Source organism: Suncus etruscus, chromosome 7 (assembly GCF_024139225.1).
Source record: "Suncus etruscus isolate mSunEtr1 chromosome 7, mSunEtr1.pri.cur, whole genome shotgun sequence".
Taxonomy (NCBI): domain Eukaryota; kingdom Metazoa; phylum Chordata; class Mammalia; order Eulipotyphla; family Soricidae; genus Suncus; species Suncus etruscus.
This window is the reverse complement of record NC_064854.1, coordinates 121,997,007-122,021,213: the sequence shown is the minus strand read 5'-3', so window position 1 is coordinate 122,021,213 and position 24,207 is coordinate 121,997,007. Positions and strand designations below refer to the sequence as shown.

At 45.0% G+C, this 24,207-nt stretch overlaps 1 protein-coding gene across 2 annotated transcripts in view; it reads right to left on the bottom strand.

Annotated features, from left to right (window-relative positions):
* Positions 1–1,661: 1,661 nt before the first annotated feature.
* Positions 1,662–24,207, bottom strand: part of ARIH2 (ariadne RBR E3 ubiquitin protein ligase 2) — a 65,077-nt gene continuing 42,531 nt past the window's right edge. The window contains exons 9-16 of one of the 2 annotated variants that reach the window (XM_049777358.1): positions 18,587–18,704; positions 17,591–17,641; positions 17,481–17,502; positions 12,975–13,126; positions 11,758–11,901; positions 8,169–8,237; positions 4,074–4,211; positions 1,662–3,904 (exon numbers count right to left, since the gene is read on the bottom strand). In XM_049777358.1, coding sequence (XP_049633315.1) covers positions 3,833–3,904; positions 4,074–4,211; positions 8,169–8,237; positions 11,758–11,901; positions 12,975–13,126; positions 17,481–17,502; positions 17,591–17,641; positions 18,587–18,704 — 766 coding nt within the window. In that variant the 3' untranslated portion in view covers positions 1,662–3,832. The remainder of the gene's footprint in view (positions 3,905–4,073; positions 4,212–8,168; positions 8,238–11,757; positions 11,902–12,974; positions 13,127–17,480; positions 17,503–17,590; positions 17,642–18,586; positions 18,705–24,207) is intronic. The other variant, XM_049777359.1, reaches the window with a different exon arrangement.

The following is a 24,207-nucleotide window of genomic DNA, read 5'->3' as shown; positions in this document are numbered from 1 at the left end:
CTACTGTCCTTCTGCGTCTAAGGCAAATGCCTTACGGCTGTGCTATCTCTCCGGCCCCCTCTCCCTTCTCTTTTGTTTTCTTTTTTTTTTTTTGTTTTTTGGGCCACACCCGTTTGACGCTCAGGGGTTACTCCTGGGTATGCGCTCAGAAATCTCCCCTGGCTTGGGGGGACCATATGGGACACTGGGGGATGGAACCGCGGTCCGTCATGTTACCTTACCTCTAGCGCCACCTTCCCGGCCCCTCCCCTTCTCTTTTCTTAAAAAAAACCTTTAAGGTTGAAACCTCCACCCCTGAGATCTCATTAAAGTTGCAATTTTTATTTTTTTCTTTCTGGTGTTTTCGGTCACACTGGTGGTGCTCAGGGTTACTCCTGGCTCTGTGCTCAGAAATTGCTTCTGGCAGGCTCAGGGGACCATATGGGATGCTGGGATTTGAACCACTGTCCATCTGGGTTGGATGCATGCAAGGCAAATGCCCAACTGCTGTGTTCTCTCCTGCCCTCTTAAGTTGCAATTCTTTTGTTTTTTGTTTTTTTTGGGCCACACCCGGCGGTGCTCAGGGGTTACTCCTGGCTGTCTGCTCAGAAATAGCTCCTGGCAGGCACGGGGGACCATATGGGACACCAGGATTTGAACCAACCACCAAACGCCGCTGTGCTCTCTCTCCGAGCCCCAAAGTTCCAATTCTTTTTTTTTTTTTTTTTTTTTGTGGTTTTTGGGTCACACCCGGCAGTGCTCAGGGGTTATTTCTGGCTCCAGGCTCAGAAATTGCTCCTGGCAGGCACAGGGGACCATATGGGGATTCGAACTGATGACCTCCTGCATGGAAGGCAAACGCCTTACCTCCATGCTATCTCTCTGGCCCCCAAAATTGCAATTTTTAAAACCAATGTGGTCTCCTATCAAAACCCAAATTCTACTTCCTATCTCTAAAAATTAAAATTAATTAAAATTAATGTCCAGGGAACTGGAGCAATAGTACAGCGGGTAGGGTGTTTACCTCGCACACAGCTGACCCAGGTTTGATTTCCAGCATCCCAAATGGTTCCGAACCTGACCAGGAGTGATTTCTAAATGCAGAGCCAGGAGAAACCAGAGTGCCGCCCAGGTGTGGCCCCAAAACAAAAGAAATTAATCTTTAAATCTCTAGTAAATTCTTTGAAATCCTCAGGGCCCATTGAGCCCTAACTCCTACTCATGCTCCTGCATCTGCTTTGTAGGGATCCAAGTGGGGGCAAGACTGCAAGAGCATTCATACCGACTGTAACATGCTCATGTGATAGTGTCAAATTCACTTTCCTCGCAGGTGTCCACTCGAGAAAGTGCTAAAGGGGGCCAGAGAGATAGCATAGAGGTAGGACATTTGCCTTGCATGCAGGAAACAGTGGTTCGAATCCCGGCATCCCATATGGTTCCCCAAACCTGCCAGAAGTGATTTCTGAGCGTAGAGCCAGAAGTAACCTGTGAGTGCTGCCGAGTGTGACCCACCCTCCCCCCCCAATAAGGTTCAAAAGGTCATCAAGCCAATAGGGCCTTCACCAGGAAGCCTCTGGTGCAGGGACTGCCAAATGGGAAAGCCCTCGTTTGGTGCTTACTAGCCACAACCACCAGGGGGCACTGTACTTGTAGCCTCTGAAGAAAGAGGCCAGAGACTTCCATAATCAGAATTTTTCAATTTATTTTGAATAAACCACTCAACTTTTGAGTAGATGACATTGCCTCAATTAACCTTTTCTTTGAAGAAAAACAAAGGTACATGGTAAATTCATGAAAACACTGTGCCTTTATCTTCTTCTATCCTTTGTAGGGCAGAAAAATTCCACCAGAACTTTTCCAACATTCTGATGATGTTGACAAAGGACAGCCACTCGGGGCACAAAAGGAAGTTCTCCACAGGTCAAGGCTGCAGGCTGCAGGCTGTGGGCTGAGCACAGTACCTTCTGCAGCTCCAGTGGTTGGGGCCACAGCTGATGCAAGTGCACTATGTGGTAGCTGTACAGTCCAAAAATCGCCCAGAGATGCCCAGAGTGATTTAAGGTGCAGGGCTGAACTCAGGTCCTCCAGATGCCAGGATGTTCCATGGGCCGACAAGCATTCGTAATCCAGCCGTAGATCTTGCAGCAAGCACTCATTCACAGTCCATGTCTGGATTAGTTTCTTCCACTCCTAACTTGTCCTCCCTCTTTTCCCCATAGTCCCTCCCTTGTTGGAGAGAACAGGAAGAGACAAAAACTTGATGGGGAGAAAGGAAGCAGACAGTTAGTCATGTGCTCCGTGACCCCAATAGCCAGAGCTGTTTTCTTTTCCAGAGTGATTCGATCTTTACAGCTTACAATGTATCTGGGGAACTGCTGATTGAAGGTGACAATATCTATCAAAGAATTTCCAATATAATATTCATAGGCCTCTCAGTAACTCTTTCAGAAGGTGGAGGAAGACCTGTTGAGTAGACAGCTCTGCAAGATTTACGTACTGAATAAAGTCACAGAAACCCTCAGGAGTCAGATATAGGTCTTCAAAAGCCTATGGGATCAGGTTTAGGACAGGTGGGAAAGCATACGAGTCACTTTCTCCTTTGCACTCAATTGTCCAAAAACTGGTCCTCTTCCCAGGCCTGTCCCTCTACCATAGGAGTCGGGACCACCACCCAGGCACCCACCTAGATTCATACGCCCAGGCCCTAGACGTGGCATCTTCCCACCAGCTGGAATGAGGAGAGAGCACTGACACCCAAGGCAGCTGCTGGAGAAACTCAAGGAAATATGAAAACAACTGGTACAAACCTGGCTCCTGAGGCAGACCATGCTGAATTCTGACCCTGAAGATCACTGGGGGAGAGTGTAGCAAGTGTTAGTTATGGCTACATGTAAACCTGGTCAGTTATACCACTAGAACACTGGCACAAAATAAAGGACCAAGGTAAAACAAATTTATTAGGGGGCAAGAATTTCCTTTAATCTCATTTAGTTTCTTATTTTCAGGAGACAGAAGGAAACTGTCCCGAACGCATAGTCCCTGGTCTGGAGTCCCACAAGCCTGCGTCTGTATATTCTGCTGTGGGTTTTGGTCTTAGCGGCCAGATCCAGGTAAACTTCACTTTAAAAATAAAGATGTGCCTACAGACAAGCAGCACCATCAGAGATGACAAGAGGTGGAAAGACCCTGTTCTGCCAAGGTACAGCAGACCATAAAAAGATCTAAAAGGACAGGCAGAAGGCATGATGGGATTCCCTGTGTTCCACAGGCCAGCTCCGCCCCCACTACTGCCACCCAAGTTCTTCCTTTGGACTCCAGCGGGGCCCCAACACATGTGAATGTGAAAACCACAGACCACCCCGAAGCCCTCTTGTGGGAGACATTCCGTGGCAGGGTGGGTGGGCAGCGTATGTTACATTCTAAGTAAAATAGCTAAAGGGTAAAACACTCCAATGCCAATTTATTTTTTAAAAGGGTTCTATGTCATTCTATGGTTCGATCGCCCCCTTTTCATATAATTGAACAACCTTTGAAAATTACATTAAGTTGTGATGATCTAATACTAGTAATAGTCATTCAGAAATAAAACTTTCCCTCCCTCCCAATAACCACCTAGGGGGAATAAAAAGTCCTGAAAAGAGACCGATTCAATGTCGCCTCTACCCTGGTAGAAACAAAAAGTGAAAGATGAGAAGAAAACAAATTGATTCAGAGGTGTGCGGCCAGTGTCTCTCAGGAGTGGGGCCCTGGCTGTTGCCCGGGGTCGTGAAAGGCAGCGCCTACAGCATGCAGTATGGCAGCCGGGAGACTTTGCAGCCACATCTTCCTCCTTCCAGCACTTTCACGTCCCAAGCTAGGTGTCATGGAAATCCTTCAGCAGGGTTCTTCTCCGCTGTTCTGCGATGTGCATCTGGTTCTCTAAGTCCTACACCAAGGAAGCAAATGGGTGCTTACAGGGCCCATTTTGACAGGGAGGTAGCTAAAGTCACACTTAGATCGAAAACCTGTCCCCCCACCCACTCAGCAGCACTGTCCCCACCCATTCTCACTATCCCTCACCTGCATTAGCATGTAGGAAGGCAGCAAACACTCACCCCTCTATCATAGCTGTCTGCACGCTCCACTTTCCACGACAGGTTTTCAATCTCAGCCTCCAGCTGAGCCTGCTGGTATTCGAACTGTATGGGTAGAGCAGGAGGGTCAAAAGGAGAGGGACTGTAGCCGGGCAGGGCCTGCAGATGGAGGGGCAGACGTAGCACCTCAGGCTCGCATGAGCTACAGACAGTGCTGGCTCCTGAACCCAGAGTCAAATCTAACCCGAGCCTGGACTTGATGAATACAGACACATTCACATTCAAGACCGTCACACAGACATCCACCTCCAGAGAAAGAGGAAGAATTTAAGACACTGGAGAGAATGCTTCCAACACAGAGAGAAATAATACTACCAAAAAAAAAAGTCATTTATATTGGGCAACTCCACATGTGGAGTTCTTTCTCCTTTCTCTTCTACTTTCCAATAAACTTTTTATTTATTTATTTATTTATTTATTTATTTATTTATTTATTTATTTATTTATTTATTTATTTATTTATTTTTGGTCACACCTGGTGGTGCTAAGGGGTTACTCCTGGCTCTATCCTCAGAAACCGCTCCTAACAGACTTGGGGGAACCATATGGGATGCCGGGATTCAAACCACTGTCTGTCTGCATGCGAGGCAAATGCCTTACCCCCATGCTATCTCTCTGGCCCCTCCAATAAACTTTTTTTTTTTTTTTTTTTTTTTTTGGTTTTTGGGCCACACCCGGCGGTGCTCAGGAGCTACTCCTGGCTATCTGCTCAGAAATAGCTCCTGGCAGGCACGGGGGACCATATGGGACACCGGGATTTGAACCAACCACCTTTGGTCCTGGATCAGCTGCTTGCAAGGCAAACGCCACTGTGCTATTTCTCCGGGCCCTCCAATAAACTTTTATACCCTTCTTTAAAAAATAGTAAAAAGGGGCCCAGAGAGATAGCACAGCGGCGTTTGCCTTGCAAGCAGCCGATCCAGGACCAAAGGTTGTTGGTTCGAATCCCGGTGTTCCATATGGTCCCCCGTGCCTGCCAGGAGCGATTTCTGAGCAGACAGCCAGGAGTAACCCTTGTGCACCGCTGGGTGTGGCCCAAAAACCAAAAAAAAAAAAAAACAAAAAAAAAAACAAAAGAAGTTACTCCTGGAAGGCTTAAGGGACCAAATGGGATGCTGGGGATCGAACCATGGTTGGCTGCATTCAAGGTAAATACCCTATGGTTCCAGCCCCAGAAGAACCATTCTCTTCTCTCCTCTCCTCTCCCCTCCTCTCCTCCCCTCTCCTCTCCTCCCCTCCCTTCACCTCCCTCCCCTCCTCCCTCCCCTCCTCCCCTCCCCTCCGCTCCTCCCCTCCCCTCCCTCCCCCTTCCCCCCCTCCCCTCCCCTCCCCTCTCCTCCCTCCTCCCCTCCCCTCCTCTCCTCTTCTCTTCTCTTTTCTCTCTCTCTCTCTTTCCTTCCTTCTTTCTTTTTCTTTTCTCTTCCCTCCCTCCCTCCCTCCCTCCCTCCCCCTCCCCCCCCCCCTCTCTCTCTCTCTCTCTCTCTCTCTCTCTCTCTCTCTCTCTCTCTCTCTCTCTCTCTCTCTTTCTTTCTTTCTTTCTTTCTTTCTTTCTTTCTTTCTTTCTTTCTTTCTTTCTTTCTTTCTTTCTTTCTTTCTTTTTGAGTCACACCCAGCAGCGCTCAGGTATTACTCCTGACTCTATGCTCAGAAATCGCCCCTGGAAGATACAGGGGACCGTATGGGATGCCGGAATTCAAACCACTGTTCTTCTGCATAAAAGGCAAGATCTTAGCTCCATGCTATCTCTCCAGCCCCAGAAGAGCCATTTTCAACCCAGGTCCATGCACCCCAAGATAAAGCAGCAGTTATTAAAACAGCATGGTAGTGAAAAACAGACAGACCCTCAAATCAGTGGAATACACTTGAAATACCCTCTGACAGATGTTAAGGTATATGATCAATTAATCTTTGATAAAGGGGCAAGAAATACGAAGTGGAACAAGGAAGGCCTCTTCAACAAGATATGGTGTTGGGAAAACTGGTCAGCTACAATTGAAAAACTGAACTCAGACCTCTTTTAATACCATGCAAAAATGGATAACAGATATTGATATCATACCTGTAACCAGAGAGTACACAGAGGTAAATATAGACAGAACTCTCCATAACATTGAACAGGATGAAAAGCCACTCATCAAGCAAGTGCAAACTAAGATAAACAAGCGGGGCTACATTAGACTAAGCAGTTTCTGCACAGAAAGAAAACAGTGACCAGGACACAAAGACTGACAGAATGGGAGAAACTGTTCACCCAATATTCATCTGATAAGGAGTTAATATCTAAGATATATAAGGCACTGACAGAGCTTAACCACATCCATAAATGGGCAAAAGAAACTTCTCACAGAAGAAATACATATAGCCAAAAGGTACAAGGAAAAAAGTTCCACATTTCAGGAAGTTGCAAATCAAAACAACAATGAGGTATCATCTCACACCACAGAGATTGACGCACATCACAAAGAACAATAACAACCAGTGGTGGCATGGATGTAGAGAAAGAGTGTCTCATTCACTGCTAGTGGGATTGTCAATAGGCCCAGCCTTTTTGGAAAACAATATGGACATTCTTCAAAAACCTAGAAATTGAGTTTTTTTTTTTTTTTTTTTGGTTTTTCGGGCCACATCCGTTTGATGCTCAGGGGTTACTCCTGGCTAAGCACTCAGAAATTGCCCCTGGCTTGGGGGGACCATATGGGATGCAGGGGGATCGAACCGGGGTCCTTCCTTGGCTAGCGCCACCTTGCCGGCCCCTAGAAATTGAGTTTTAAATGACCCAACAATACCACTCCTAGGAATCTACCCCAAGGACCAAAAAAAAAAAAAAAAAAAAAAAAAAAAAAGGCAGAAAAACCTTCTGCACTCCTATATTCATAATAGCCAGAGTCTTGCTTGAAACAACCCAAATATCTGAGAACAGATGAGTGGATAAAGAAACTGTGGTACATCTATACAACAGAATACTAGATAGTTGTTAGATAAAATGGAAGTCATGAAATTTGCTTACACACAATGGATATGAAGTATTATGCTCAGTAAAATGAGTCAGAGGGAGAGAAATAGACTGATTGCACTCATTTGTGGGATATATATAAAAAAAAGATAGTATGGTAATAATATCCAAAGACACAGAGATGAGGGTCAAGAGTAGATGGTAGAAAGCATGCCACAAACGGCAGGGGACTGCAGATACTGCAGAGAAAAAAACCTTCATTGTCACTGTGCCAATGAAGTTGGAAAAGATCAGCTGGACAAGAACTGAGTGCTTCAGGAGGTGAAGTGAGAGGCATGAGAGTGCTTCAGTAACAATATTGCGGACCATAGTGTCTAAAGGGAAAAAAAGGAAGACAGAGAGAGAAAATGTCTGCCAGAGAGAGGCAGGGGGTAGGGAAGGAGGGAAACTGGGTGCATTAGTAGAGGGAACTGGACACTGGTAAAAGATGGCGTACATTGTACGACTGAAACTCAATCATGAACAACTTTGTAATTATGCATCATATAGTGATTCAATTAAAGAATTAAAATAAAACCCACCAAACAAACCCTCCAAAAAGTTTTTTACTAGTAAAAAATATTAATTAGCCGATAAATAATAACAGCTGCAACAGTGAAGTGTTTTAAGTCAACTACACAGATTTTAAAAAATGTATGCTAGTGTCCTTTTTTTTTTGGGGGGGGGGGACACTTGGCAGCATTCAGGGGTTACTCCTGGCTCTATGCTCAGGATACTCCTAGCAGACTCAGATGACATATGGGATGCCAGGCAAATGCCCTCCCTGCTGTACTATAGCTCAAGCACTGGCCTTAGTGGTGGCAATTCTCAGTCAACTGCTTAATAACTGTGGCCACGTAAGACTTTACTATTACAACCTGCCTAGAGGCTCTTCCATTACGAAGATGCTTAGAGTACAAAGAATCCGTTACAAATCAACTGACAGTTCTATTTTTGCTTTTGACTTTCCAACAGCTAGGCTGTTCCTTGACCTCCTGCAGAGCGCTAGTACACAAGGGCACCCCTAAGCTAAGAGGGCAGAGGAGAAGATAGCTTTGCCTTACCAGCTTCTTCCTGGGTCCAGACTCCATGTAGTATGCATATGGGTAGGTATATTGCAGGGTGTAGCGACACTATAGGAAGAGAGAGAAAGTGATTGTACTGAAACCTCATATCTCTTTCTATTTTGGTCTTTGTTTCTTGGACTGCTGGGAGGAACCAAACTCGGCTCATACAGGCAAGGTAAGTACTCTACTGCTAAGCCACATATTCCCAGTCCTCAAACACTTGGGGGCTTGTGGGTGAGGTATTAGAGCACTCCCAGTAGTGCTTACTGGCCATTCTGGGCACTGGAAATGCTTGGGTGCCAGAGACTTGAACTAGGGTTACAGCTAGTAGAGCTTATGTAAGGCATAAGCTGATCTCTAGCCTATAAATTAATAAATACTTTGGATCAGGCATCACTCCAGGAAACCCAAACACAATCATGTATGTAATCAAGGTGTTTAATATATAAAAAAAAATACTCAGGGGACCACACGGGGTACCAGAGATCAGGATCATATGGGAGGTCATATAGGATACCAGGATCGGCTGCATACAAAGGTAAATGCCTTACCTACTGTACTATCTCTTAGAGAATCAGAGAGCTTTTTGTTTTGTTCTGGGGCTACACCCAGTGACGCTCAGGGCTATGCACTCAAAAATCACTCCTGGCTTGGGGGACCATATGGGACGCAGGGGATCGGAACCGCAGTCTGTCCTAGGTTAGCACGTGCAAAGTAAATGCTCTACCACTTGCACCGCCACTCTGGCCCCAATCTCCCAGGGAGCTTTTTTTTTTTTTTTTTTTTTTTGGGCCACACCCGGTGACGCTCAGGGGTTACTCCTGGCTATGCGCTCAGAAGTCGCTCCTGGCTTGGGGGACCATATGGGACGCCGGGGGATCGAACCGCGGTCCGTCTCCTAGGCTAGCGCAGGTAAGGCAGGCACCTTATCTCGAGCGCCACCGCCCGGCCCCACATTTTTAATGTTTGTTTTGTTTTTGTTTTAAATTTATTTATTTATTTATTTATTTATTTATTTATTTATTTATTTGGTTTTTGGGCCACACCCGGTAATGCTCAGGGGTTACTCCTGGCTATGTGCTCAGAAGTTGCTCCTGGCCTGGGGGACCATATGGGACACCGGGGGATCGAACCGCCTGGCCTGGGGGACCATATGGGACACCGGGGGATCGAACCGCGGTCCGTCCAAGGCTAGCGCAGGCAAGGCAGGCACCTTACCTTTAGCGCCACCGCCCGGCCCCTCCAGGGAGCTTTTATAAGTTTTTTTTTTTCCCAACATTCAGAAGTGTTCAGGAACTCTTCCTGGCTCAGTGCCAGCCATGCATTACCAGGAATGGAATCTAGGCCTCTCACATACAAGGCAAATATTCAGCCCAATAAACCTTTATTTCTAATCCCACCATGTCAATTAACATGCCTCAAGAGATGCGGTCCTAAAATAAATTAGATCAAATAAAGCAACAAATAAAAATGTGAAGGGGCCGGAGAGACAGCACAGCGGCGTTTGCCTTGCAAGCAGCCGATCCAGGACCTAAGGTGGTTAGTTCGAATCCGGGTGTCCCATATGGTCCCCCGTGCCTGCCAGGAGCTATTTCTGAGCAGCCAGCCAGGAGTAACCCCTGAGCACTGCTGGGTGTGGCCCAAAAACCAAAAATCAAAAAAAAAAAAAAAAAAGTAAAATAGAATACCAGGATTCCTTCCTTCCTTGCTGTTGTTACATTATCTGAAATTTTTTTTTCTTTTGGTTTTGAGAATATACCCCACAGTGACCAGGGGCATTCCAACTCAGTGCTTGCGGTACTCAGGGAATTGAACCTAGGCCCCTGCACACACAAAACATGTGCTTGGCCTGTTAGAACTACTTCCTAGGTCCAAGATATTTTTTAGGGGGAAGTGGGGCAAAACACAGTGGCTCTCAGGTATTACTCCTAGCTCTGAGCTCAGAAATTACTCCTGGCAGACTTGGGGAACCAGAGAATCCCCAGCATCCACATGGGACACCAGGGATCGAATCGGAGCCAGCGTGCAAGGCAAATGCCTTACCCCCAAGATTCTCATTCATATTCTCTTTCTCCTTCTCTCCCTCCCCACCCTCTTTTTCTTTCTTGGGGGAGTGTTATGTGGGAGGTGCTCAGGCACTATTCCTGGCTCCAGACTCAGAGGTGAGTGTTGGCAGTGCTTGAGAACCACATGTGTGCTCTGGATCAAACTACAGTTGGTATGTGGAACGCTAGGCAAGTGCCTTAATCACTCTATTTTTCCAGCCCTCCATGGCTTTTTTTTATATTTGAACCATACCCAGTAGTGCTCAGGGCTTGTTCCACTCTCTGTGCTTAGGAATGACTCCTGGTGGGCTTGGGGGATAACATGGGGTACTGGGGATTGAACCCGGGTCAGCTGCATGCAAGTTCCTTACCCATAACTCCTTTGCTCACTCAAGTTAAATTTTTTTTTTTTTTTTTTGTAGTTTTGCTTTTGGGCCACACTTACCGGGCTTGGAAACCAGGTAGGATGCTGGGAACCTAACCTGCTTGCAAGGCAAACACCTTTTTTCACTATACTAATCCTCTGACAACTGACTGATTTATTTTTGGCAACTCTCTTAATGACTTTGTTTTTTTTTTTTTTTTTTGTGGTTTTTTTTGGGTCACACCCGGCAGTGCTCAGGGGTTATTCCTGGCTCCAGGCTCAGAAATTGCTCCTGGCAGGCACGGGAGGACCATATATGGGACGCCGGGATTCGAACCGATGACCTCCTGCATGAGAGGCAAACGCCTTACCTCCATGCTATCTCTCCGGCCCCCGACTTTGTTTTTTGGGGGGCGAGGGATACTAGGGGCATCCCATTCATGGTCAGGAATCACTCTTGGCAGTGGGAGGTGGGAATGTGGTACCAGGGATTAAACAAGTGTTGCCCATATGCAAGAGAAACACCTTAACTCTTTTTGAGGTGAGCAGTGGGAGCTGGAGCACCTCTGTAAAGTGGTCAGGACCTACGCCATAAGTAAGTCTGGCAGGACTCGGGACCATGTGCAGTGACTGAACAGGAGTATGCCATGTACCATGTCAGCACTTTAACCCCTCGACAGTCCCTGCCTCAAAGGCTCTTTCTGCGTGGATCAGAAATCAGAATCCACACTTCTGTCGCCATACTCGGTCAAAGACAGCTTCTTATTTCTCTTGGAAGATACATGAATAGGGCTCTACTTTTCCCAATAGCTTCTTCTAGTAGTAAAAGTGATGAAATACTTTGTTTTTTGTTTTTATTTTTGGGCCACACCTGGTGATGCCTAAGGGGTTACTCCTGGCTTTGGACTCAGAAATCACTCCTGGCAAGTGTGGGAGACCCATAATGGGTCATGTGCAAGGCAAGAGCCCTAACTGCTATGCTACTGTTCTGGCCCTGAAAAATAACACTTTGGGTCTTCCAGCAGAGGGCGGTATGCATACACCAAAATGTGAGCTCCCAAGCAGAACTGGTCGGACACAGGGTACTGTATCCATTACAGTGCCCACCCCCCAATGCCACCCTTGTGAGACTGACAGGGCCAGGAACTGGTCTGGGAACTAGTTAGGTAATACCAACCTTGGCCAAGAGCTTGGCAGCATTCTGCAGATACTGCCAGTCGATCCAGGTTCCCAGATTATTCATGACCCTCTCCTGAATTTTCTCATGAATCCGCTGGTATGTCTGTGCCTCTAGCTGCAAGCTCTTGTTGTGGTTTTCCCACTGTAGAGCAAAGAAAAGAAGATACTTGGAGTCCTAAAATGGAGATTCAGCGATACAAAGATAAGAGGCCTATTCAGGGCTTCAGAATAGACAACCTAACTGGCAGAATATGGCAAAAACCTCATCTGATGGAGACAGTGTCCTAAAGAAGGCAAGAAAGGGACTTCAGTGCATTCTACTGCTCCTGTCCAAAGTAGCTGTGTACCAACAACATGTCTCTACTTCTCTACATAGGACCTCAACTCTAATAATCAACAAAGCTAGGAACCTATTAGCCTCTTGTTCTTAGGAAAGTTTTCCCTAGGAGGAGGAATATACCTTCTAAATCTGACATTTGTCATGTAACATGCAACAAGTTATGTCCTGAGTAATGAAATGATTAACTGGACACTTGGAAGATACCTAGCATGTGTTAAAGCTTGAATCTGGAACTCAATATTGCAGTCTCTGAGTATTAGAGCATTCCAGGGAATGGCCTGTGGGTGGCCGCTGAAACTATCCCAGGCATGACCCTATTTTTATAGGTGCAAAGGATTTTGTGTTTTGTATACGTCTTAGGCACACACCCAACCCAACACCACAGGGCTTGTTCAGGACTGCATCTTCAGGCCTATCCTTGGAAGAATATCCCTGGGAGTGGCCCCCTAAGATTCCCCTCTCTTCACCCCCCACAAAAGGTCATAGCAAACAAAGTATGTGAGGCTGCAGCTAGTGTATATTGCTATATTAACAGAAAATAGGAGAAGCTAGAGGGATAATAGTTTCAATCCCTAACCCCTATATGGTTCTCCAAGAGAGATCACTCTCAAGAGTGATCACAGAGCCAAGAGTCAGCCCTAAGCACTGCTGGGGGTGGCCTCACACCCATAAAAACCAGGCAATAGGCATCTGGGACCACTACTGTATATGCATTCTTCACTAAAACATGCTGCAGTGTGGGTCTGTATAAAGAGGGAACTGGAAGGAGAGATCATAAGATGGATCTTCGCTGTCCTTCATACCACCATGCAAACAAGGCAACTGGAAGAAGGCTGACTGCTCCTCGAGGTGCAGCTGCAGGAGAGGGTGCCTACCCTCTCAAAGTAGAACAAGTACTTCTTGAGGGCTTCTCGGGCTTGGGCCTGTTGACTCTGGTTGACAATGTCAGGATTCTCCTTGTACCGACTGCATTCATAGTACTCACTGCCATGGGTTTTCCAATCTCCTAGACACATCCAGCAGAAGTCTGCGCAAAAGAGAAAAGGAGTCATTTACATCCACAAAATATACCCATCACGGGGCTGGAAAGGAAGTACAGCAGGAAGGACGCTTGCCTTGCACGCAGCAGATTCAAGTTCTGTTCTCTGGCACCCCATATGGTCCCGAGGAGTGATTGATTCCTGAATGCAGAGCCACGAATAAGCCCTAAGCACTGCTGAGTGTGTCCACCCCCCCAAAAACAAAACAAAACAAAAACACCAAACAATCTTCTTTCAAAACTTAGGAAAAGAAGCTAACGGATCCAGTTCAGGAAGGGTAATTTTATTTTGGGTGTGTGTGTGTGTGGGGGGGTCATACCCGATGGTGCTCAGGGTTTACTCCTGGCTCTGTTTTCAGAAGTCACCCCGGCAGGCTCTATGAACCATATGGGATGCCGGGAATCCAACCGGAGTCCGTTCCAGGTTGGCTGTGTGCAAGGCAAATGTCCTACTTCTGTGCTCCCAGGAAGGGTAATCTTTCCCCCCATGGAATCTCTTCCCAAAGAGAAATTTGGAAAGAGATTCCCCAGGAAAAAGTGAGAGATTGTCCCTCCTAAAGAGAAGAGTCTCTCCCCTCAGTCACATTCCATGTTGCTACAGAATGTCCTTGCCAATCCACTTTCATTCTCAGACTACATATATTCTCAGTTCCAAGAACACATGTGCCTTGTTTCTATTTTTGGGTCACACTTAGTGGTGCTTAGGGGGCTATGATATGCTGGAAATTGAACTCAGGACTCCTATATTAAAAGGACTGGCTCTTTGACCTACTTCCCAGGTGCCCCTGCACTGTTTTAATATAACAGCAGAAATTGACTTCAGAGACTATTGCTGTGTCTATGATGCTGAGAGAATACAAGATGGCCCTGCTGGGGCTTTCAGAAGATATATTTTTGCCAAACTGTTCACCTACCACTATCCTAATGGCACCTGTTCTAAAAAGATATCTGTAAGCAGGCAGAGCATTTGGCCCATCATGCGGCCAACCCTGGGAAGATTCCCCCAACATCCCATATTGTTCCTTGAGCATTGTTGGGAATGATACCAGAGCGCAAAGCTAAGAGTAACCCCTAAGCATCACCAGCTGTGGCCCCCAAACAAACAAAACTCTAAAAAAAGGACATCTAACCATAAATCTGGAGAAAAAGGCCCTCCCCCACCCCCGTTTGGGACAGAGCACATTTCTATAAATCCAACAGCTCTATGCTTGTATCATACAGTTCATACTTTAGAATTATGTCTCTCATTTCTATACCAAAGAGGCAAAGAAAATGTTAAGTCTTTTTGAATATTTCACAAGCAAGTAAATATTGTGTCTTAATATAGAGGGACAAACCACTCTCCTAGTAGAAGGTCTGTACTTGATCTCTGTACCTGGCAGTAGTAAACAGTTTCCCAGAATTCTCACCCATATCACCTCATTGCTTCCCCAAAAGATTTTTGTTTTGTTTTGTTTTGTTTTAGGCCACACCAACAGTGCTCAGACCCTACTCCTGGCTCTGCACTCAAGGATCACTCATATCGGAACTTGAGGAACCATATGGGATGCCAGAGATAGAACCTGTCTGTATTGGCTGTGTGAAAGGCAAACATTCTCCCTGCTGCACTACAGTTTCAATCCCTCAAAAGGAATTTTTTTTTTTTTTTTGGTTTTTGGATCAAACCTGGCATCGCTCAGGGGTTACTCCTGGCTCTACACTCAGAAATCGCTCCTGTCAAGCTCGGGGGACCATATGGGATGCTGGGATTCGAACCATTGTCCTTCTGATTGCAAGGCAAATGCCCTACCTCCATGCTATCTTTCCGGCCCCTCAAAAGGAATTCTTATTAAATTTAAGGACATTAAAGCCAAATCAGAGACCCAGAGATTGTCATTTTTCTCTAGGAACCTTCAATTAATAGCAACACAATTGTTTGCAACTGTTTTTGATAAACGATACAGTGGTTAGGCTAGTCCTAAATTATATTATTTAGGCTAGGCTAAATTATATATACAGCAATGCCAGGAATAGGAAAACTAAGCTGGAGAGGGACGTATAGGCTATTTCCCTTTTGTTAATCTTCTTTAAATAATTTTATGCTGGGGCCGGAGAGATAGCATGGAGGTAAGGCGTTTGCCTTGCATGCAGAAGGTCATTGGTTTGAACCCCGACATCCCATATGGTCCCCCAAGCCTGGCGTAGAGCCAGGAGGAACTCCTGAGCGCTGCCGGGTGTGACCCAAAAACCAAAAAAAAAACTTATGCTTTCTTGTAAAGGGGATGATACATATTCTTTTTTGGGGGGGGGGTGGCCACACCCAGCGGTGCTCAGGGGTTACTCCTGGCTGTCTGCTCAGAAATAGCTCCTGGTAGGCACGGGGGACCATATGGGACACGGGATTCAAACCAATCACCTTTGGTCCTGGATCGGCTGCTTGCAAGGCAAACACTGCTGTGCTATCTCTCCGGGTCCAATACATATTCTTCTAACACACACACACACAAACACACACACACACACACACACACACGCACACACACATGCACACGCACGCACACTATACCCTCAGGAGACAAAACACTACTCTTGGCCTATCTTTACACCTTCCAAATCACTTCTCTTCTGAGACCATACATAAGCACCATGATTAGACTGAGTTCCTAAAAAAAGTCCGTGCAAATTTAGATGGGTCCTTACAAAGAGAAACTCTTAGGGTCACCTGGTCGATTATTCAAACATCTATCTGGGGAAACTATTTGAATACTTTTTTTTTCTTTTTTGGTTTTTGGGTCACACCCGGCAGCGCTCAGGAGTTACTCCTGGCTCCACGCTCAGAAATCGCTCCTGGCAGGCTCGAGGGACCATATGGGGTGCCAGGATTTGAACCAGTGACCTTCTGCATGAAGGCAAATGCCTTATCTCCATGCTATCTCTCTGGCCCCTATTTGAATACTTTTTACTGGAAGGAATCTTGTTTTTCACTTTAATCTGTCCAGCAGAAAAGAAAACCAATAAGATTTATGTAATTATTATTATTTTTGTTTGTTTTGTTTTGTTTTTTTTTGGGTCACAACTAGCAGCGCTCAGGGGTTACTCCTGGCTCTACGTTCAGAAATCGTTCCTGGCAGGCTCAAGGACCATATGGGATGCCGGGATTCGAACCACAGTCCTTCTGAATGCAAGGCAAATGCGCTACCTCCATGCTATCTCTCTGGCCCCAAGATTTATACAATTATTATTACTATATGAGATCAAACTTTCCCAATAGAAACTATAAATACCCCCCATAAAGAAAACTTCAGTAAAACTATATACAATCTAAGCTTTTAAAAAAAAGCTATCTGGGGCCGGAGCAGTGGCGCAAGCAGTAAGGCTTGCCTGTGCTAGCCTAGGATGGATTGCAGTTCGATCCCCCAGCGTCCCATATGGTCTCCCAAGCCACGAGTGATTTCTGAGCTCATAGCCAGGAATAACCCCTGAGCACCACCGGGTGTGACCCCAAAACCAAAATAAATAAGTAAATAAATAAACAAATAAATCTATCTGTATAACAATACAGCTAAGTCCCATGCTACTTATCTACGTTGGCAAAAATTAAGAGTCTAAAGAGTATAAGAATACCAGCTAGAGTGATAGCACAGTGGTGGGGCATTTGCCTTACATGCAGCACCCGGGACGGACCTGGGTTCGATCCCAGGCATCCTATATGGTACCCCAAGCCTGATGAGCGATTTCTGAGCTCAGAGCCTGGAGTAACCCACACCAGGTATGGCCAAAAAAACCCCAAACAGCCAGATTACAAGAATACTAAAAAACAAAGAACTGGGCTAGAGAGACAATATAGTAGACAGGGCATTTATTTTGCATGGCTGACCTGAGTTCAATCCATGGTACCAATATGGTCCCCCCAAGCCCTCTAGGAGTGATCCCTAAGTACAAAACCAGAAGCAAGTTCTGAGCTCCACTGGATATGCCCCAAAACAAAATAAATAAAACAACTTTTAAAAACTAATTAAGAGGGGCCAGAGAGATAGCATGGAGTTAAGGCATTTGCCTTGCATGCAGAAGGTCGGTGGTTCAAACCCCGGCATCCCATATGGTCCCCCGAGTCTGCCAGGAGCGATTTCTGAGTGTAAAGTCAGGAGTAACCCCTGAGCGCTGCCAGGGATGACCCCAAAACAAAAACAAACAAAAACAAAAACAAAAAACTAAGAGTCGCTTTATGCTGAGGTAAAAGTATAACTTAGACGCCCTTTATTCGGGCATGAAATTACAGACGTTCTGACTAAACGAGCAAGGAGACCCAAGCACAAGAAACACACTGTGCCACCGGATCTTGTGCACCACGCCTGGGACTCACCGTGTTTACACTTGGAGCATTGCTGTCAGAGGGAAACAGAAGAGAACATGTTAAGAGCACGCTGGCCAAAGGCTCCATGTCACACATGCAAAGGGGACAGCTCTGCTCACCATATGATTGCAGCCTCCATTCTTCTCAATGCAGATGTTGCACTTGGGACACTGAGGAGACAGAAGGGCGCCATTAGGCTCACACACCAGCAGGCCGGTTCTAAGACAAATTACACAAAGCTCCTGGCACCCGTGCCCAGAAACTCATTGTGTGAGCACTTCTGGGAAGGAGCCATCTCATTTAAATGTGGCAGGTCGCTGAGGCTGTAACAGCAATTCAAGGAAATGAGGTCAGCATGTTTGGCTCCGAAATATTCCAAGCACTAGCTGAGCCCACTAAGTCTTCTACCATCTGTCTCTGCCACGAGGTCACACAAATTTAGCACAAGCTGAGTCGGCAGAAAGCATGACTCTTGGAAGGAGCGCCAAAGCAACAAGAGCTACCACACGGGATTAGTCCTGGTTGGAGTGCCTAGATCTTTGCTTCTAGAAGAGGGCAAGGAAATAATTCGAAAGTTTACTGGCTCTCGTTTGAGAGACGCCAGCAGTGCAACCCGGAGCCTAATCACATGTCTGACTCTCCCGCTGCCACGATGACAGCAGGGTTTCAGAGTGCATCGCTCAGTGTGTAGCCTCGGATGCGGAGTCACTCAGGGTTCAGAGGTTGTTGGTCATGTGCTCCCATGGAAAGTTTCAGAAGGAGCACTGGGCAGGCCCGGACTTGCTTGGTGGCTTGGCATGTATGTGTGGCTGTCAACCACCTACTCCCAGGAATGCTGAAAGTCTGGGAGGCTTTCAGTAAGAACTAGTTTTTTTCCTACTTAGTTCCTCAGTGGGTCAAAGTTTTCAGGCATTTCAGCATTCTTATTACAGTAAACAAACTCATCGCATACTCTGATAAATCGCTGCGAATTCTGCAGTCAGGGAAAGGAACAGCAGTCTCCAGCAAGGGTTTGGGGGCCCTGCGTGTTCTTTCAGATGGCAAATCTCCAGGTGGCAAGGCCCTGAGCAGCACTAACAAGGACAGATCCATGACAGGTAAGATACAATCCTTACATCTTTAGTGTGAGCACTAATGTAGTTAGCTGTTTCAGAATCATCTGCACACTTCGTGAGCCATTTCCGGATGGTGGCGCAGTCTGTGGGAGCGTGATACATCTGACGACACTTGAAACTTAAAATCAGAAAAGAGAAACGGTAAAAATAAGTCCAGTCACATTTTCAAAGAAAGATCAAAGATTCCTGAAATTCACGTGGAACAATAAAGGATTCCCAAATAGCTAAAGTAATCCTTGAGGAATAAAAGATGGGAGGCATCACTTTCCCCAACCTCAAATTTTACTACGACATGGAGACTTGCACCTATCAAAAAGAACAAGAATGTCCAGTGTTGGCATGGATGTAGACAGAAAGGGACTCTCACTCACTGCTAGTAAAAATGTCAACTAATCAGGCCTTGCAGGGAAAATAATATGGATTTTCTGAAATATTAAATATTTAGCAGCACTAACCCATGTCCCACCATCAGAGCCACCACCATGTAGCACCATCAGTCCAATTTCACTATCCCACTATCCTAGAAAGAGAAGCAAACCAAGGTGCAAAAAATCCATGTAACACCAAGTCATGGCTGAAAATTTGGGGGCAGTCAAGGGAGCAGGGTAGACCAAGTCCCTGACTTTATGAAGCTCTGGCAGCCAGATCCACATCCCACAGTTGTCATCAGGCCAAAGGCCCAACTTCACTGCTTCACGACTATCTTTGTAGAGACACCAAAAAGACAAAAATTGCAGGTACGTTGACATTTGAGCTGAAAAGTCTGGGGTCCCTCAGGAAGTCACATTCATGTCTCACAGCTGCCACCAAGTAACTGTCCTGACCCAACTCCACAGGTTGGAGTTCCTGGAGCAAGAGGCTGATTCGGTAACAAAATGACACTTTCAAATTTCTCAATACTGACATCCCAGTAGGAGCACCCCAAAATAGATGGGAAATCTGACACTCCAATAGAGAACACCAAATTAGATGAAAAAAAAAAAAAGGACAGAAGCCACATAAGCTCAACAACAAAAACAATACACAACAGCAAACAGCTTAGAAAACCTTCAATGAATTAATGACCCAGGAGACAGAAATTTCACAAATTTTATTTTACTTAAGGTTCACCAATAACTCCACTCCATTCAGATGTAACAGCAATATAAAATAAATGATTATGTATATGCCAAGGAGGCAGACTGGGTGGGGAGAACTGAGGATAACAGTGGAAAGAATGTTAAGCTGGTGGTGTGACTGCTGTTGAAATGCTGAATGCCAGAAATAATTTGTTATTAACAACTTGTAAACAACGTTTAAATAAAGTAGTTAAAAAAAAACAAACAAACTAGAAATTGAACTTCCTCACTGCCTAGCAGTAACATTTCTGGGGATATATCCTAGGATCTCAAAAATACAATGCTGAAAAGGCATCTGTACTCCTATGCTCATTAAACACTATCCATAATAGCCAGGCTATTATGGAAAATAATAATATAAATAATAATAATAATAATAATATGGATAAACAATCCAAATACCCAAGAACAGAGATGAGTGGATAAAGAAACTGTGGTATGGGGCCGGAGAGATAGCATAAAGGTAAAGCGTTTGCCTTGCATGCAGAAGGTTGGTGGTTCGAATCCTGGCATCCCATATGGTCCCCCGAGCCAGCCAGGAGTGATTTCTGAGCGCAGAGCCAGGAGCAACCCCTGAGCCCAGCCGGGTGTGACCCCCCCCAAAAAAAAAAAAAAAAAAAAGACCAGGAGGAGAGAATTATAGAAAGACTGTTATAGGGGAATGAATGGGGGGCTTGAAAGAATGCAATTAGGACAGAAGAGAGACCACTATGACAATGATAGTTGGAAATGATCACTCTGAGCAAGAGCTGGGTGCTGAGAAGAGAGAAAGGGATATATGCCTGACTAGATGATAACTCTTCAGTAACAGTCCTACAGTGACTAAAGGGAAAAAAGGAGAGGGGGAAGAGAGAGAGGAGAGAGGAAGAGAGAAAGAGAGAGTTGTCTGCCATAGAGGAAAGCTGGGATAGTGAATGGGTTAGCAGGGCAAGCTGGCCATTGGTGTTGTGAAATGGGCACTGGTGAAGGAATGATTGCTGGAACACTCAATGACCGACACTCAATCATGAACAACTTTGTAACTGTGTATCTCATGGTTATTTGATGAAAAAAATAGATCTTGGGCCCAGAGAGATAGCACAGCGGCGTTTGCCTTGCAAGCAGCCGATCCAGGACCAAAGGTGGTTGGTTTGAATCCCGGTGTCCCATATGGTCCCCCGTGCCTGCCAGGAGCTATTTCTGAGCAGACAGCCAGGAGGAACCCCTGAGTACTGCCGGGTGTGGCCCAAAAACCAAAAACCAAAAAAAAAAAAAAAAAAAAAAAGATCTTTCTCTCAGATGAGGGTTTCTTGTTTTTTATTTCCTTATGTCTAAGCCAACAGATCATGAACTAAAGTTCTGATTACTTTGTTGTTCTTATTGTGGAGGGAGGAGAGGGAGCGCCACAGTCAGTGGAGCTCAGGATGTCTCTTGCTCTGTGCTCAGGGATAAATCCTGCCTGGCAGGCTTGGGGGACCATATGGAATGCCATGGAAGTATAGCCCTACAAGGTGTACTGTTGCTCTGGCCCTTAAACTACAGGTTTTTTTTTTTTTTTTTTTTTTTTTGGGGGGGAACACCTGGCAGCAATCACTCCTGGCTCTTCGCTCAGAAATCGCTCCTGGCTGGCTCGGGTATGGGATGCCGGGATTCAAACCATCGTCCGTCCTGGGTTGGCTGCGTGCAAGGCAAAAATGCCCAACCATTGTGCTCTCTCTCCGGCCCGTAAGGTAATAAGGTAAAAAAGTCATTTTCAAGGCCTTTGGGATTTTTTACTTCCCCAGAATTGTACTGAAATACTGTAAAAACTTCTTCAAAGTCCTTCTAAACACATCAATGAACCCAAAAGGAAATATATTTTTTTAAATATCTGAATAGTATAGTGGGGGTTGGAGGAATAGTAGAGAGGATTAGATGTTTGCTTGCATACACCCAACAGGAAGTTCCATCAGTAGGGAGTGATCTTTAAGTGCAAAGTCAGAACTAAACCCTTCCTAAGCACTGGTGAGTGTGGCCACAAAACCAATAAATAAATCTACATATCTATTAAATATATTGTATACCCAAAAAGCATCAATTCTTCCTGAAAATACTTGAAATTCAGAGTTCAGCCTCACTGAACATCTCAAGGGTTTGCTAAGATGTTTTAAAGCAACCTCTGCTCAGAATCACCACCGAACCAAGATCTCCTTCAGGAAGTTTATCTTCAGATAAGTTTATCTCCAGCCAGATGTGCAGAAAGGATGCTCAAATGCCAGAACATGTAAAATGTAGTGGCATGATCTATCTGATGATTCTTGATAATGAGAAAAAGAAAAATACTCCACATACTCACAGGGCTGGGCTTTCATGTTTTCATACCTTTTGGTTCAACACAATGCAACTTTGTGGACAGAAAAGGCTTTCAGGGGCTGAGGAGATCAAGCTCAAAGGCTTACAACTTTTCTGAGTGTAACATTTGTGTCATCTGATATTAGTATGGCCACTCCAGCCTTTTTAAAGGTGTTGTTTCTTGGATGATTTTCCTCCAGCCTTTGATTTTGAGTCTGTTCTGACTATTCAGGTATGTTTCTTGTAGGCAGCAGAAGGTTGGATTCAGTTTTTTGATCCATTTAGTCACTCTGTGTCTCTTAAAGGTGCATTTAGTCCATTGACATTGAGAGAGATAATTGTCATGGGATTTAGTGCCATCTTTGTGTAGACTTTTGGTGTGTCTATTGGTCAGTCTTGTCTTAAAGTAGATCTTTCAGTTTTTCTTTTAAGGTTGGTTTTGAGTCTGTAAAGTTTCTGAGCTGTTGTTTATCTGTAAAGCTATGTATACTTCCTTCAAACCTGGAAGTGAGTTTTGATGGGTGCAGTATTCTAGGCAAAGCATTTATTTCATTGAGTTTTGTAACTATGTCACTGCCTTCTTGCCTTGAGTGTTTCTTGTGACAGGTCTGCTGTAAATCTCACGGATGCTCTCTTGAATGTAATGTCCCTTTTTGATCTTGCTGCTTTCAGTATTCTGTCTCTATCTGTGGGATTCATCATTGTGACTAGGATGTGTCTTGGGGTGGGTTTCCTGGGGTCTCTTTTAGTTGGTACTCTTCGGGCATGAAGGATTTGGTCGCATGTGTTCTTTAGCTCTGGTAGTTTCTCTGTGACGATGTTCTTGACTGTTGCTCTTCCTGGAGATTTTCTTCCTGGGTCTCTGGGACTCCAATGATTCTTAAGTTGTTTCTGTTGAACTTATCAAAGACTTCTATTTTCATCTGTTCACATTCTTTGAGTAATTTTTCCATTGTCTGATCATTTGCTTTCAGGCTTTTTTCCAATCTCTTCTGTTGTATGGAGTTGTTATGCATCTCATTCACCAGCACACTAATTCTATCCTCAGCTATTGTTACCCTGTTGGAAGGGTTTCCATTGAGTTTTTCAATTCGTCTACTGAGTTTTTCAGACCTGTTATTTGTTTGTAGTTTTCTGATTTCTATCTTCATATTCTCAATTCTTATTAGTGTTCTATTCAACTCGATCTATGCTTTGAGTTCTGTGAACATCCACCATATTTTTTCTCTAAACTCCATATCTGAGAGACTACCTTTGTGTCTCAGATGACACAAACTTTACACTCAGAAAAGTTCTAAGGGACAAAAATGGACATTTTGTACTAATCAAGGGATATGTACAGTAGAAAGAAATCACTCTCCTAAACATATATGAACCCAATGAGGAACCAGCAAAATATTTAATACAATTGTTAACAAATCTGAAAAAGCTCAAAGGCTGCAGATGGAGGGCCTGGATATAATCCCTAGCACTGTGTTTCAGCAAATAACATCTAGGAATGACCCCCTAAACACTGATCTGAGATTAGAACCCAAATACTGTTGGGTATAGTCCCAAAACAAAAAGACAAAAAAGGCTTTCAGGGGCCAGGATAGTACAGCAGTCAATCCAGGTTGCTTTGCACTGCTTGCATGCAGCCAACCTAGGTTTGATTCCTGGCATTCTCTATGTCCTCAGAGCATCACCAAGAGTGATTACTAAGTGATTACTAAGTTCAGAGCCAGAACCCCCTCCAAAAAAAAAAAAAAAAATGCTCTCATTCAGATAACTTAGAAATTCCTCAGAGAACAGGTGGAGTGATAGTATGTTTGCCTTGCATATGCTCCACCCCAGGTTCTATCCTTGAATGTAGAGCCAAGAATAACTCCTGAACATTATTGGGTATGGTCCAAAAAAAAAAAAAATCCCAGAAAAAATTTAATCTAAAGATTGAAATGCTATGGCCTGAAGTGATAGCACAGCGATAAGGCGTTTATTTTGCGTTTGATACCCAGCATCCCATATGGTCCCCCAAGCCTGTCAGGAGCGACTTCTGAGCGCAGAGTCAGGAGTAACCCCTGAGCATTGCCAGGTGTGACCCAAAAACGAAAACAAAAAAAACAAACAAACAAAAAAAAGAAATGCTAAATGTTCCATCTTTCAAACATAGTAATATCAAAGCTATCTGTGCAAATAGTTACACAGACACAAAAT